Below are 17284 nucleotides of genomic sequence, written 5' to 3' on the forward strand. Positions count from 1 at the left end.
GGGAAATTATAATTTTCCCCACGCCTATTTTCCATAATATTTAGTAAAAATCGGATTTCACCATTAAGTTGGGCTTTTAATAAATATTAAAAATAGTCCTTAAATTATTTTCCTAGCTGGTCCTTAGACTGAGATAGTTGAATTAATATTTAATTTTGCTTTCCAGTCTTTTCTATATTGACCAGAAATCCTTACTACAGTCAAAATAGCTTTAAGGTGATAGTCACTTTAAGGACATGCTAAATTTAAATGCCTACATGTCCTGCTTTTAAATATCATGCACATTGTCTTGTGGGCTCCAAGGCCTACATAGGTGTGACCTAATAAAAAGGGAGTTGTTTACATGTCAAAAGGATTTATTTTGAAAGGTTGGGTTTCAGTATTAAAACTACAGAAGCAAGGCTGCAGTGAAAGGCCCGGAGTCACAACCATGCAAAAAGAGGCACTTTCTCACAAGATGCACTGCATTATACTATCACATTATATTAATATACTGCCTTTTTATTTTTTTCTTGATTGTATCATAATGAAGTAGATCTTAAGTCCCTCTCTCATCATGAATTTCCTGACTCCAAACTTTAGCTCAGCTGAAGAGGAACATGGCACCTAAACCCGTATCTTTCATGCAAGTAGCCAGCGACACTGACACCTCCAAAAAGACTATGGCCCCTGTGACATAGTTCTGGAATGTCTGTTGACAGTGTCACTAATGATAATGGTGAGGGATGTATGGCTATTGCTGGAGTGGCACTAAGAGAGCGGAGACCCCTTCATTCAGATTGTAGTACCTGTCATCCATATTAGTTGCACTTTCTTGACACAGATACTAAAAACAACAACCGCAGCTGATCTCTTAGTTCTTGCCCATCCACACAAGGCCTTGTAAGTCCAGATTCTTTATTTAGCAGCACACAAAAAGGCAATTCCCTAATCTGGGAAATCTTTTCCATCCACAAGTTTCTTGACCAAATTGCACTGCAGACAATTTGCAAGTCTGATGAGTACCGTGAGAAACCAAACAAATATCTTGGCACAGGAGGCATCGTAAATTTGCCTCATGTGACCTAACACACTAGTAACTCACAAACATTTTGGGCATAAGTGAATATGTTGCACACATTCTCTTCATAGGGAAAGATACATAAGACAATTATGCTTAAGTGTAAATGTTGACAATTAGGAGTGAAACATCCCAAGTCTTAAATCTCAAATGATTCTCGGCAAATCAATTAATCTTCTTGTGCCTACACATTGTAAATATGTGAATTCAATAGTAAACATGTAAAATGTAATTGTATGATTCAAAAATAGAGTTTAATCACCACTCAATAAACACAAACTTGTATCATCTCCCATCTTACACAGTTAAGTACAGCACTATGTTGCTCCTGTGCTATGTTTACACTATATAAATACCTAAACAAACATGCAAAAAAGTCACATCCAGTTTCTGTCCCTGGCCATAACAAATAATTTGAAAGGAGGGTACCATGTGTCTGGCGCAACAACAAGGAAGGACCATCAAAAATGGTCTCACCATTTGAGACACATTTTTGAGCCTATGCATTATGGTACCAGACCAATAAAGGAAAATGATTTTGTTTCAAGAACGTACAAGTCATTGCATCCTGAACAACCCCAACACTACAAGCAACAGAACAGGAAGAAGTATCATTCGTAGCGTGCTCTATACCATGAGACACACTTAAACCTTTCATTGATTATTGCCTCGACAGCTAATAGGAAGCAATCCTCCTAATTCTGAACTCCAAAGGGAGATGTAGCCTTACACAAGGGGCACAAGCAGGACACCCTACCTTTTCTCAAGGCAAGATGCAGACATGTGACAGACAAGTAAGCAGATGGTCTAACCCTCAAAGCAAAGTCCACCAGCTACAGCCAGAGCAAAAACATTAACGCTGTCCAATCAAATATCCTGAAGGGTTTAATGACTATGATACATTTTCCTCCACTTCAAAAAGCACACATGCGAACCATTACTAGCCTTACATAACTTCGCTATAAACAAGGGCTAATTAAGGATTTTATGCTTTTTTAGGTCTCGCCTAGCGAAGCAACGCATGCGCTGCGTGACTTGGCGAGATCAATTGTTGTCGACTTGATTTGCGAAGGAGGACAGGAGATGTGCACGTTTACGGCATCTCTTTTGCTGAGGATATGTGCACACGTACAGACAGGCGATGTGCACGTGTACAGCGTCTCTTGCGTTTGAGCACATGGCCTTAGCGTGTTCGCGGCCATGCGTGTTTTACTTTGGATGTCTGCAGCCGGAGAACTCTGCATAGGCAGGCTCCTGTGGTCTGTCTCCGAGTGCTCAGCATAAGCCTGCAGTGTGGACTACGCCATGCCCCGGCTGCCCTTCACAAGGCGCCACAGTATGCCGTGGGATAATAACCTTGAGAGGGTTCCAGAGCCAGCAGCATGATCGAGAGCCTCGGTGTTAGAGTAGAGGAGTGGCCTGCCTGCCGCCCGACACTTGCTTCTCGTTAGGACTGCAGGTAAACCCAAGAATGCACTGCGCAGCTGCCTTGGGTGTTGGTACAAAAGGCGTGTCTTTTACATGCGTGTGCTTTGTGTGCAGTATTTTGCCTCGCGGTTTATGCTTGCCTCCTAAAATATGCGATTATATTGCTTTTTGAAATAAACATATATCTGTTTTGCCAGCCTTTTTCCTCAGAAGCCCTATGGGAATGTTCCCAGCAGAGGCGGAGGGAGAATCACAAGAACGAGTGCAGGAGGTGACACCCTATTTATTATTGATAGTCTGCAATGAAACCTCGAGTCTGCTCAGGTTTTATGATGTAGCTGCATTGTGCGTGACATTATTATTTTACGTTGTGTTTTCTGTGTCGCTGAAAGTGGAGACAAAGGCAGATAATGCAGCCCCCGATAATGAGGGAGCTCGGGGGATGCAGCGCCAGAATGTAGTCCTGTTCAAGGACTGCGTACTTTGCAGAAGGCACTTTGACCAGCCGCTCCTTTCTGTCCATCTGTGGTGTTTTCGGGGTCATTGTTGCAGATTACATTGTGGTTGTTGAAGAATCGATCTCCAGGCTGTTATCTACTGAGGATGCTCTGGTTATTGACCACATGCTTCCCTCTACCTGGCTGTGGAGACGATTAGATGGTCGCTCCTCTGCAACAAGGCTAAGTGACAAACAAAAGCAGGTCTCTGTGTTTGCTCACATGATTTGTCCTGGAGTGTGCACGCAGCTGAATCACCAGTGCTGCTGTGATGGAAATCGCACTCGGCAGTCACTGAAGAGAGGCACATAAAATCCTCATGCTTCTATAAGGTGTGCTCCAGGGACCATTAGGTAAAACCATATAGAGTTAGAGATTGGTATCTCTGAATAACGGGGTCTTTTTCACCAAGGTGTCTGAGCGAGAACCAGCGCGTGATTTGTACCGGTGGGGCCCACAGGCATGAGGTGGATTGGAGACTATGCAGTCTTGATTGAGCTTTGGGTGCCGCACGTATTTTTCTGCAAATTAAGTTCTAACGAAAACCCAGTTCTAAATGGCATCAAATGGAGAACGAGAGTAATACTCAAGTGGACTGTAATATCACCCAGAACCTCACAGGGAAAAACATTCTCTTACTTTACAGTTACTGATAGACAATTCTTTGCTATGCATGTCCCCAGATTCTCTTTCGTATAGTCCCATAAGCTGTGCAGGGGTAGAGCACACTTGAAGGAGCCATGTGCCTCAGGCCCCCGCACCATCTTGTGTTACCTCTTGTTTCACACCACCCACACCGCCACAATCTGGCCATCCCTCCTCTATCCAAACAAGCATTTGCAATGCAATAGGTCTTGCAATTGCGAGATTTTGAGCTATTAACTTTGTTAATGTCAATGTATTTTTATTATTGCAGGTTTTTTAAACACAGATACAAGGCATTGTCATTTACAATGCCAATAGCTCAAAATCTCGCAATTGCGAGACTTATTGCATTGCAAATGCTTGTTGTGATTCTGCTATCACAGGGTTCTGCCGATGTACCAGTAAGAGGAAAAGAGGGGTGTGGTCATGGACGTCATTTAGGGGTTGCCAGGGGTCGCAGCTGTTACCTCGGGATTTCCCCATGTGACCCCTGCCTTTGCGACCCCTGTCCACAGGTGGCAAGATCAATGCGTGGAATAGAGCGTCAGCTCTCACATGGCTCGTCCTTATGCATATCCATTGGGGGGCCATTCTCCTTGTTTCCTGTCAAGTTTGTTTTACAGTAATAGTGAAGAAAATTACGTTTGTCACTATTATTGTAACAAAAATGCACTACAATTAAATGGAATTGGACTTTCCCTGCCAGCTAAAGCAAGTTTAAAAAATAAATCTTTTACATGCATGTTGGGTGCGTGTTTGAAGGAGAGAGTGTGTATGTGTGAATGTGAATGCATGTGAAAGTGAAGGACTAAGGATGTGTGATGTCACTTCCACTACCCCTGACATTTTGGTGAACTGACATCCATGCGTATGCTACAGGGATATCGTAACCAAAATATCATCTGGCAGAAACATTGTGCTCTAAATATTATTTACAGAACTATTGTCCCATTGGATTTAAATGTATAAACTTTACATTCAATTCGACGATGTTTTTAGTAAAGAAAATTTAGGACACAATGAGGCATATTATCAAGACAGGTGATAAAATTATCGCCGCTCAGCGGCAGAAAACTGCTGCTAAAACGGCGATAATGGGCTTGATAATATGCTCTATGAATTCCAATTGAAGCTCAGGTTAGACGTCCTTCACATCTAACATGGGCTTCAATTGGAATTCCATAGAGCAAATTATCAAGCCCATTATCGCCGTTTTAGCGGCAGTTTTCTGCCGCTAAGCGGCGATAATTTTATCGCCTGTGTTGATAATATGCCCCTAAGTTTCTGTCAGGCAATATTCTCACTAACGACTTTCTGACACACAACCAACCGAAGGTCCAATTTACATAAGTGTTTATATGTGTGTCAAGTAGTACTCCTGAACTACGCTTTTACGCATTGTTACTTTCCTTTATGAAGTGGCCCCAACAAATCTAAATTGGGAATATTCAGGGACTATTCAAATATTAGTAGTAGAAACAGAAACAATTGCATCCTCTTTGTTTTTTTACTAATCGGGAGTTTGACAGATCAGGGCCAATTCACAAAGGCATGTAGGAGTAAGTCAAGGAGTACTCCTGTATTCCTGCTTCCTGTGCTCATAAGTATTTTTGTGACTCTCCACCAAAGAGCTCCCTCCTTCCCAGGGCAAGACCATAGCATCTCCACCCTTGATGACGTCACAGAGTTCCTCAATGCTCAGTCAACGGAAGCCACCGGCAGTGATATGTGCTGCCTAGAGTTCGACGAATCGGCTCTCCCAGCTGTTCGGCCCCTTACTGCTGCACTTACTTCCCTTTCAGCTAAACATTCCTACCTCTCCATCTTTTCCCTCATCTCCTCTGTCATCTTCCTCCTCTCTTATTTTTACTGCGTTCCATACTTATCCGTCGTCTCTCACTATAGTGAATGTAGACATATGCTTTGGAGCAGGGGTCTCCAACCAGTAGCTCGGGAGCTACTGGCAGCTCGCCAGCTCCTTGGAAGACGCTCGTGAAAGGGTAGGTCAATGCAGTAGGTCATAGGGAACATCTGGACACATTGAAGGAGGTAGAGTGAAGCTAATTTTCAGAACCTTGGAGAAGCAGTCAGCCAAATTATTAGCAGGTCTTCACACCACCAAATAAACACAGACGGTGACAGCCTGTGACAGTAGGACAGTCTGCAACATGACCGCCTACCTCCACTCGCAGACTAGCAAAGTTGCTTAGAGATTGATCATGTCGCAGGCCTTTTTCTGTCAACCACACTGTGTAAATGAACACTTGGCTAAGAGAAAATGACTAAAGGAGCAGGAGCAGAGAGGCTTGAATGAGGGTCTGTAAGGGGTGGTCATTCTTGGTACTCCTATATGGATGTGGAGGTTGACTTTAAATCTTATTGAATGGGGTCATATTGAAGCAGAGTTAATGTCTGCAGTAGATCAGGGTTACTGATCAGAAGTAGCTCCCACCATAGAAATGGTTGGAGACCCCTTCTTTGGAGCGTATAACCCCCTCATTGCTGAGTACTTTGGCACCTACAAAACGTGTTGTTTTTTTTCAAGAAAGAACTATAAAATAATCGATTTTAAATTATGTTGGTTTGATTGTTTGTTTTTGTTTTAAATACTCTCTCTGCTTTTTTAATATCATGTACATTATTATTTGGCTAAGAATAATGACCATTCAGTAGCATAAGTGAAATGTTCAGCTCTAGTATCTGATAAAAACAAAAGAGTCTGTGGGACGTCATTTGAGATGGACAGCGGGCAGCTCAGATTTATTTATTAATTGCTTTCGTTTTTTTTTGACATTGCTTAGAGTCATTTCTCAAGAGGGGAGCTTCTTTGGGGCTCGCGCTCAGTGATGATTTTAGCACTAGAGGAAATGATGCATTTCTTTGAAAGAACAGAGCTTTGGCAAAACGTATTTGTTCCTGGCGCCCAGTTCCCAGATCTTGGCATTAAGTCGATGCCACCGTGGAATCCAAGCTGCCAGTTCATGGGTGTTCACCCTTTCTTATACTACTGTAGCCACACGGACAGTGTCCAACAGGGAAGGGTTCCAAGCCAGCAAGGAGCGATGCATTGATTTTAAAAAGGCAGTTTCTACAAAATTAGGAATAAATGATTACTGCTCTGTCAGTCCAAACAGGAGCTGCCTCTCCAGCCGCTTCCAGTGTGGATAAGAAATGTTTCAGTCTGGAGAATGCGCATCTATCTCGCTGTAGATTTGATGGAGTGCACCCACTACACAGATAGGATTAAATATGACTTTCCATTAGCTGCTGCAATATTCTGGCAGGCTAAGCACACCTCACATCCAGATGTTGCTCTTGGCTATCCTCTACCTGGGAATTGCCACATGGTGATGTATTCAGGCGGCTCAATTCTCATTCCCCACAGGAGGCATTCTTATACTAAAGAAAATGTGTGTGTCAGCACACAGCAAAGTCTTTAAGCATAGCATTAGCAGGTGCCTACCACGCTGAGATGAAAAATGACAATACTGTGGCTGGGATGGTAAAACTAAAGGTTTTGTCATGTTTCAGCTAGGTGTGGACAGCACTTGCTATTCCTCTGCTAGAAAACCAAACATTTGGGGCCATATGTAGGTAGCAACACATTTAGCGATTCATAAATACCGAATTTTACCGATTCGGTATTTATGAATCGGTAAATGTGATGTAGGTAATAATTCGGTAAATTTTACCGAATCGGAAAAATTCGGTAATTATGAATCGGTATTTACCGATTCGGTAATGGGGCATACCTTCCCATTGATTCCTATGGGCCTGGAGGCCCATAGGAATCAATGGGAAGCCAGTCACCATTACCGATTCGGTAAATACCGATTCGGTAATGGGGGAGCATATACAAGGGTGGCAGGGTGTCACATTGACACCCTGTTGCACCCCTGATTCTTGCATGTGTGCACATGTGGCGCACATACATGCCCTAAGGGCATGTATGTCTGCCACATGGCACTCTTACATCTTCAAAATATAGCTTTTTGCAAGGTATTCGTTATTTATCACCAACCTGTATTTGGTGGTAAATAACGAATTCTTAATACTAATTTGCACTCTTTAGAGTGCTCCCTACATTCAGGATTCGGTATTTACCGATTCGGTATTTTACCGATTCGGTAATTTACCGAATCCTGAATTATGCCTCCTACATCTCAAATAGCTAAATACCGGTCGGTAACGGGATATTTACCGAATTTCGGCCGTTACCGACCGGTATTTAGCTACCTACATGAGGCTCTTGATGAGAGTAGATTTGGAATGTCATTGGTGTTTTAGAGTGTTCCATGCTCTTTCGTGTGTGTGTGTGTGTATATATATATACACACACACACACATGACAGAGTGCACCAATATATTTTATGATCAAATATGGATATTGTTTCTTATTGGTGTTAAGTACCTATTAACCTCAAATAGGCTTGATAAATTTCATGGTTCTTGCAATCCCAGAAGTCATGTAATACAAGGTTGTACATTAGCCCTTTTTTGCAGAGCATAGCTTTGTTTTCATTCCTGGAAACTGGAAGCAAGATTTTCGAAGAATAATGAGCGCAGTATTGTATTCATGAATGATATCTCCTCCTCAAGGATGTTGTGCACTGTCTTGGTGGGGAAGATCCTGATCATTAGATGAAAAAGTTTGCTGAAAGTAACAAGTTTCGGACATGTGATTAGGTTCCATAGACTTGTATTGAGAGAAAACCTATATAAACTGCCCTAAATTGTATGCACTTTAGCATTATGCTCCAACTAGTTGTAGCGTCCTCCCCAGCCCTGGTACATATAAATGATCACGCCACACACTGATCTTTGTATTACATGTCATTATTCTTCAGCGTGTACCCAGTAACTCAACATTCCACAGTATGAATTCTAGCCCCACACCCAAGCACTTACGTCACTGTTCTACGGGTCCGTCAGGGAATAAAAGGGTCATGTCATCTCTAACTCACAAGCCACTACACTAGCCATTTTCCAGCAGGAGCTCTGGTCAGTTGAAATGATAATTGTCTTTTAATTATTTCTCTGTGCTGCTTACTATTTTGCATTAAACGCAAGTTAGACTTTCTAGTTTCTGATTTATTTCCAACAAAGGACAGCCTAAAATCCTTGCTGAAATGTTCCAAAGCAGATTCAGTTCTCTATTTTAGGTCCCCTTGTCCAATTGAATAATGTTGATGTTGCTCATTTGTCTTAATTGAAGATATATCATAACAAAGATATTTCATCATCCTACCAATGACTGCATTTGACCACTGCTGAGGGACACTTTTATATCACAATCTCTGTTCTGCTAAATTATTGAAGATTGTCTTTTAACAAGCCTTAAAACAGAATAAACTTGGAGATCAGTCCCTGAGACGGCCAGGACCCATAATTTGGAAATCACTATACCTGGGCATCAGCACAAAAACAATGTACAACCTTTACAGGAAAGGCCTCTAAATGGAAGTGTTCCAATGTGTATTCAACTAAACTCCTCGCATTTGTGGGCGGTGACTAAAGTATATTGGACCAGGACCCTCCTCCTATAGATTGTGTGCTAACTTGTACTTTCTGTCTCTTAGGTAAAGCTCAAAAATAGTGGAAGAGGCCTATCATTGTACAAATAAATACATGACTAAGACTAACTCTGTAGCACCATTTGCTTCGACTGCACCTTCATACAGTGAACTCTATCTCTGATTACCTTGAAATAAAACTACTGTCTCTGAAACTTTAAACATTGCTTACATATTTTCAGAAGATTTAAGCCAAGCTACAAAACCAGATTTATGTGGCTTACTCACTGGATGTTTGCATTAATACATTGTACATCAAGACGCCACGGCATTCGCGCGCTCTACAAATAACGATTCAAATCAAATATTTATGTGTTCTTCATGTAACTATTTGTTTCCAAGTGTGTTCCCGCATCTCCCAAGATATTTTAGGGATCTCTGATCCAGTGAGCTGCAATGTTTACTTGTCATGACACACTTGCGAATGTTCATTTACCATATTACATCCACCACTATCATTTGCTCACAAGTAGGACAATTTAATAACAGTCAAAAGGCAGTACACTCACCTGACCAAGGTCTAAAGTGACATTGACTTCATTGTACTGCAAGCCCAGAGATAGGGGCGGACTTTGCCACCAGCGTTCTGTCCCATCAATAGCATTGGTTACTGGATGAGCTTTACTAGGATCTGTCGCATAGCAGTAGTCACAAAATTGACCCTGAAAAAAGAAATTGTAAGATATATATTACGTGCAGGTAAACAAAAGCATTCATCACTCTACTAGGCTCATGCATTCAAGTGTGCAAATACTTTAAGCACTATATGCCAAATTGAATTGTATTAATTTTTAATGTTGTTATATGACTCATGTTCTTCAAGGATAAAGAAATTGTTGTTACGCTTGCACTTCATCTCCCCTCTCTACACTCTGATTTGCCCCTTAGACTCCTCTATCAAGGCTTGGAGCAGAGGCATTTTGGTGCTCTAAGAGGAGTCCATCTTTCAACCACCATTTTTGTTGGCGATCTTGTTCTGCTACTTGGTGGTTGTGCTTCCTAAAAACTCCCTGGCTCACCAATATGATACATACTGATATAGGCATTGCCAAAGCCGGACTGGATTCCCCTAATGAATCTGTAGTGCCACCACCCTCCATTATCACTACAGCCTTAATAGGTACCTGTCCGCTTAACTCTAAAATCTGCTGCACACTACTTAATGCTCATTCTCCAGTAAAGCATTTAGTACAGCCACATCATCTTATACAGTTTAAAGGGCATGACATAGGTTTTATTACAGAATCATGGACCAATACTGAATCAAACCTTGACTTGACCTGTGAATGCACTGAAGGATTCAAAGCTATACACATACACTGCCATTTGCTACTAGAAGAAAGGTCTTGCAATACATTTTTAAAGAGTGTTGGTAGGTCAAACTTTCTAAAGTGACTGAAGTTAGATCAGCAGAAGTACTGGGGTTTAGGATACAAACTTCAATTTGTGTTGATAAGCATGGATATTGTGTTATTGTCCCCTGAGACCTGTGACTTTCTTCACTGCTTCCTTGATGGAACTTACCTTGACTTTCATCCTCTCACAGTCTTTCTTCTTTCTGCTGGGAGATTCTAACATTAGGATGAACTTTCATTCCACCCCATCACTATGGACTGGTCGAATCATTAGAAGGACTCAAGATTACTCAGTTAGTTACAGGTCCCACACATAAAGAGGGCCATACTTTAGATCTAATATTTACAGCCTGAGCTGATAGAGGGAGGTGGAAATCTACCACAGGCTTGGATGGATCATTTCTCCATCCACTTTCATTTGTTATTAGCAAACAATGCAGGTTACAGGGCCCAGCCCGTGCAAACTCTATTTTAGGAAGACTCTGGGCCAAGTTTTCTGAGGTCGCTTTTGTGGATGCTCTGGTTTGTACCTAATATCCAACACATAATCTTACGGTACATGAGGAATTTAATATTTAGCAAGTTTAGATTGCGCAGGCTCTTGACACAGTTCTCTGGACAGAGAAAATAACCCTTGCTCAACCCTCTGCACCTTGGTATAGTGAATCTCTGATATTAGCTAGAGTGCAAGAAACGCAAAAAAAATTGAGGATGACTTACACACTACAAGTAAAACAACAACATAAGACAACCTTAAAAGCTCATTACAATGGCAAAGTCGGAGAATTATGCCAAGCTAATTATGGAGTCCCTTAATGCCTCAAAGAAGATTTTCTTGATCACACAAGCTTTAATTAACCATAGATGCACATTACACCCAGTATAGCATTCGTAGAAGATCTGTGATTACATTTCTCTATATTTCGGAGAGACAAGCTTTAATTAACCATAGGTGCACATTACACCCAGTATTGCATATGTAGAAGATCTGTGATGACATTTCTCTATATTTCAGAGATAAAGTTTCTAATAGTCTTGGCCAGTCTAGCATACTTTTATCCCTCTTTACCAACTTCAGACTGTCAAATCTATTGTTCTTCTAGAGAAGATGAGGGACAACTAAGTTCTACCTGTCTACATCCTTCTCTCAATAATATTGAGCAACTAAATTTGATTTCCTTTCATACTATTGCCGCTTCCATCTCTTCTGGCTTGCCTCTTGATCCACTTTCCCCTAAAATCTGGAAAGAAACATTAAATTAATTTGTGTCCCCTTTGCTAAATCTATATTACAACTCTTTACAGTAAGGGATAGTTCCTACTATTTGGAAAAAAACAATGGTGCTGCCTTTGCTTAAAAAAACACCAGCGGATCCTTCGGTCCTGAGTAATTTCAGTCCTATTTCACTCTTGCGCCTCCCAGTAAAAATTGCGGAGAAACCTGTTAATAAGCTAATCACCAATTATTTTGAAGGTCACAGTCTATTGGACCCTGCTCATTCAGGGTTCCGACTGGCTCATGGCACAGAGTCATCCTTGGTCGCGGTATTGGACAAGGTCAGAATGGCAATGGACAAAGGGAAATTTGTAGAGTTGATGCTACTTGACCTGCATGTGGACTTTGACGCCATGGACCACAGTATCTTAATTTCAAGGCTGGGGGAATCCGAAATCCAAGGAGTTGCCCTGGACTGGTGCACATCATACCTGGAAAATCGTACACAAACTGTTCATCTTTTGCCATTCCAGTCGTCAGCTAGACAGATGAACCAAAGAGTTCCGCAGACACTCATCGCTGAATTCAACTCTGCTCAACCTGTACCTGATGCCTTTGGCACAACTGATTCACAGCCATGGCATAAACTTTATGAATTATGCAGATGACAGACAAATCATGTTGTCAGTTGATCACACCTCTCCCCTACTCCTGCTGCATTTCACAGCTGTCTCTGAGACATACCTCCTTGGCTAAATGACAATGCCTTGTATTTCAATAGAGAAAAAACAGATCCTTAACTGTTCTACAGGTAGCCCACTGGCTCCATTTCCTTCTGATTTCCGGCCACTACCTAGCAAACCTACTCCTACCAATTCACTGTCAGGCTGGAATCTTGCATTATACTTAAATGCACATCTTCGCTCACTGTACATGTAAACAAACTATCAATTTTATCCTTATGTGTCTTTTTCATATAGTTTTCCCATTACTTCCATCTCACTGCCGCCCGCTAGTAGTTCAATTCTCTATGCTCAGCCACCTGGATTAAGGTTACACTCTGTTTCTTGGGGCACCCAGCTATCTACAGAAACAGCTGTCGCGCATTCAAATTGTGGCTGCCATGCTCACTTTTCCTGCCATTAATATCCCTCCTCCTCTGAGGCACCGGCTTCCTTTGCCTAAAAAGGTAAGCTTTACATTGTTGTGCATGATTCATAAAGCGATCCACAAGACTGGACTAAGGCTTACTTAAACTAGGGCTCTAAGATATATGTCAATACGCCAGCTGTCCTCGTCTGTCACCAGCCTTCTTGCCAGACTTAAATTTTAACAAGTGCGGGTAGGTGGCCGAGCCATTTAAGTTCAGGCACCTACACAGTGTAACTTCCCTCCTTCTGAGCTTTAATCTATTGATAACCTATTAGGATTCAGGAAATCACTTAAAATGTGGTTGTATACCCTTTACTTACTATACACACTTCTTTCTTTACAGTAGTCCACCATTTGGATCAGTAGGTTTAACCTTAGTGTCATGTCACCGTTTCTAGGTACAGATGCATTTTGCAAATTGTAAATATAATATGAAGATAGACTATAGAGACTGCTCCTTGACTAACACTTGCTAGATGCAATGAAAAATACAACAGAGAGATAGTGTGCGACATACTACATAAGGCTGTAAGCCATTATACTTAATGGCCATCTGCACAAGGAAAGCTGTCCTTTTAGATTCAGGTATCCCCTGCAGGAGTGTGGAAGTATCTCAGTTAAAAGAAGTATTTGCCACCCCCACTTTTGGTGCTAGGCACTTCTTTGAAGCTCCTCCCAAACCAATGACAACAACATCAACGACAATGACAACAACAACAATACTTACTTTTGCAGTCATCCCCATTTGCAAAAATTGACAAACATTCTGTTGAAAATTTTGAACATAGAAGAACTCTGAAATCCCAGCAAATTTGAAAATGGCAATTTTGTTCAGCCGCATTCGCTAGGGCATGCGAGTAAACTTGTGCTTTTTGAAAGTTCTCAAACATGCCTATAATGGCATCTATGTAGAAAGCGGAATTAATTGTCGGATAGTATTCATGTCATATTAGATAAATCTTTAGAGATGTAGACCCTTAGAGAAAAATCAGGCAGATAAAGGTTGTTTCCAAGAAAAATTATTTTATGTTATATGAATGGAAATTAAAATATATTACAAAGAGTAATCGGCAGTTCCCGGTCCATCAACACCTGCTTAACGTGCTACACCCACCTCTAGTCAAACCATTGTAGCCCCATCACAGAGTGCTCAACCAGGCACATGATCAAGACCTGCAGGACAACAACAGAGGTCAGTCCTGACAAAGAGGGAGCGAAGGTTGCTTTAAAATTTGGAGAGTGGCCCATCTGGAACGTGACAATGACGAGTTCAAGGGACACCTTGTGGACATTAAGGGGGCCCTGGGGCACCCCTGTTGATGCCGAAAGGATGTTTGCTGTCCCCCTGTACAGCTCCCTAATTCCCTTCACCCAGTTTCTGTCCCAGTTTAGGCCCCATTAGAAGGAAGCTTAGGTTAAGGGTTAGGATAGGGATAACAGTTAGTGTTGGAGTTAACACTGGGTTAAGGGTGGGGGTTAAGGTTGGAATGATGGTAAAGTTATGAGAGGGTGGATGAAATGGCATATATCCACATGGCGAGTTGAAACTCAATTTATTAGGAGCGCCCCCGCCTTTCCAGCACCAACGCCCTTCGGATCAAATGAAGGCTAGAACTGCCTAAATGTAGTACATAAAGCAAATAGCACAGTCAATCACGCCTCAAAACAAACACAATCCTAGGAAAGCTTCAAACGGAACGGGATTTAAAAAATTTAAAAATAGAGAGGAGCTTCCTTCAAGGAAGGGGATTATACTGTCTTTTTCCAGAGCCCACTATCACTCACATGTAGTGACATAAGTAAATACAACTTGGACAACTGGTATTCTGATTTTCTGAAAGCCATACAGCCTAAATGGCACCATTCCAGATTTTTGTAATGAAAGCACAGCATGGCTATAAAAATACCCAGCACCAATGAACCGAAGCAAACTTCACTTCGCAGATGTGCAGCCCTGGGGATTTCCAGCTCAATACTTCTTATCCTGACACATTTTAGTCACTGTAAATATACAGCGGAATTTCTAGTAAAGTCCGCCTCCTGTAACTGTCAGTAATTTTCATAACTCAGGGTTTTCAGTGTGTGAACGGTGCGACACCTTTAACTGCACCAACAAAGGAAGCAGAAAATAATATATAGAGTGTCTAGAGACTTGAGATTTCACTGGCCTCTTTATCTCATGCAGTGAGCATAGCAAAGCTGCAATGTTTACATAAAAACATTCCTATGCCAGTCTGTTGCACAAATACAAATTAATTTGATAAAATATCTTCGACTGGTACAGCACAAAATATTACAACCTTTATCATACAGAATGTAGCGCACAGGAATGTGATTTAGATTTTTAGGCAACATTTGCCCGCTAACAGTTATCCTGAAATCTTTGGCAGCCTGATGAAGTCTGTAGTTTGAAGATCACAAACTTGTTTGTGAACATTGCAATTGTTGGACCTGAAATCCTTGGCATGGTTTTCCCCCCAACTTTCTGACATCTTTCCTCCTGTTTTTGCTATGTTTTTGCTCGCTTTAGGACTGCACACTTTACCACTGCCAACCAGTTCTTAAGCGCATGTGCTCTCTCCTTTGAACATGGGAGAGTTGGCTTACACTCAACTGGCCTATTTAATTTACTTATAGGTCCCTAGTAAAGTGGTACAACTTTTAAATTAAAAGCTACTAGTGGGCCTGAAGCACTTATTGTACCGCCCACTTAAATAGCCCTTAAACATGTCTCAGGCCTGCCATTGCATCCTGTGTGTGCAGTTTTAAACTTCCGTTTTGACCTGGCAAGAAAAAAGTCTTAACAGGCCCAAACCTCAATTATTTTATACATAGAGGTTGTAGTGTCAAGAGACTATTTGTGCTAGGACCCTTGAGGTCTGGGCGGGCTTAGGAGAGGAAGTGTGTGACTAGTTGGGAGGTGTTACAGTGTGGTTATTAATGACGTACTAAGAGGGCAGAGTGAGATTGTATGCTGAGGAATAAAGACGTACAATTTAGAGCTCCGTGAGTGGCTTACTGATTTGCATGCTTCTGGGCTTGGGAGGACGCTACATAGGTCTTCCTCAGGGTAGGCCCTACACAGCCCAGGGGGCAGGGTGAAGTGTATTTAAAAGTTGGACACGTATTTTTAAGTTTTACATGTCCTGATATGGAAAAACTCCTAAATTCGTTTTTCACTACAGTGAGGCCTACCTCTACCATAAGATAACATTAAGTTCCTTTAATACATTTAATACGTGGTAACGTTCAATTGGGAGCAGATAGGAATATCGAGGTTGTTGTCTAAATAGCTGTAATTTAAAACCCTATTTAATATTATAGTTGGATTTTAAGTCATAGTTCTGAAAATGACACTTTTAGAAAGTTGTGTAAACAAACCACAGGAGGATACCCGTAGGCCTAGTTGAGACCTGGGTAATTAGTGTATATATCAAATAACAACGTCTCAACAGGTGATGATAAAAGACAATTTGAAAAACATGCACAATATTTGCAGGAAAGAAGAGACAGGGAGGCAATAATGGTTATTGCAACAAATGCACAGAGCGGTCTATATTAGAAAACAAGATAAACAAAATCAATGGGTGTACTATATTACAATAGATGTACATGCCGTCGACCACCCAGCACAATTGTTGGCGCAGCCTCTATGGTTCAGCAAATTACCTAAACACTTGGAAATGAATTTGAACCACTAGAGGTGTATAAATAATCCTTCTACATATTATCTTTTCTAATTCTTTTGCACCGTTTTTTCTCTGTCCCACTAGTCACCTGCGCCGCTCACTTTGTTTTCTCCACGAGCACCCAAGTTGTGCACTTTGTACAGATTACATGGACATCTATTGTAATATAGTGCCACCATTGATTTTGTTTATCCTGTTTTCTAATATAGACTGCTCTGTGCATTTATTGGAATAACCATTATTGCCTCACTGTCTCTTAATTCCTTCAAATATTGTGCATGTTTTTCAAATTGTCATTACCTGTTGAGACGTTGTTATTTAATATATACACTTTTAGAAAGTTGGCAACCTCAAGGACAACACAGGACTCCACAATGCAGCGTAGCAGCTCATTGGAACTGCTGCATGTGGAACACATCCTCGACGCAGGATATCGCAACACCCTGCAACCAGAACATAAGGAACTTTGTTCAGCAGGCCTAAAAAGGTCCCTGTTACCGACCCGTGCTCTATCACAGTCGGCCTAAACTTGTGACTTTGTCCTAGTCCGGCATGACCAGATAAACATAGTTGGTGATTTGTGCTTCTATGCTCTATTTTTATTTGAAATTGCATATCTCTGGTTGTACTAATTGGATTTTTGTTTGTTTTGGTCTCAAATAATTTATT

At 41.4% G+C, this 17284-nt stretch overlaps 1 protein-coding gene across 1 annotated transcript in view; it reads right to left on the reverse strand.

Annotated features, from left to right (window-relative positions):
* LAMA3 (laminin subunit alpha 3) overlaps positions 1-17284 on the reverse strand; it is an 881606-nt gene that overhangs the window by 812853 nt on the left and 51469 nt on the right. The window contains exon 2 of the mRNA XM_085605753.1: positions 9713-9865. Within this exon, the coding sequence (XP_085461879.1) occupies positions 9713-9865 (153 nt within the window). The remainder of the gene's footprint in view (positions 1-9712; positions 9866-17284) is intronic.

This window comes from Triturus cristatus, chromosome 5_1 (genome assembly GCF_964204655.1).
Source record: "Triturus cristatus chromosome 5_1, aTriCri1.1, whole genome shotgun sequence".
NCBI lineage: Eukaryota > Metazoa > Chordata > Amphibia > Caudata > Salamandridae > Triturus > Triturus cristatus.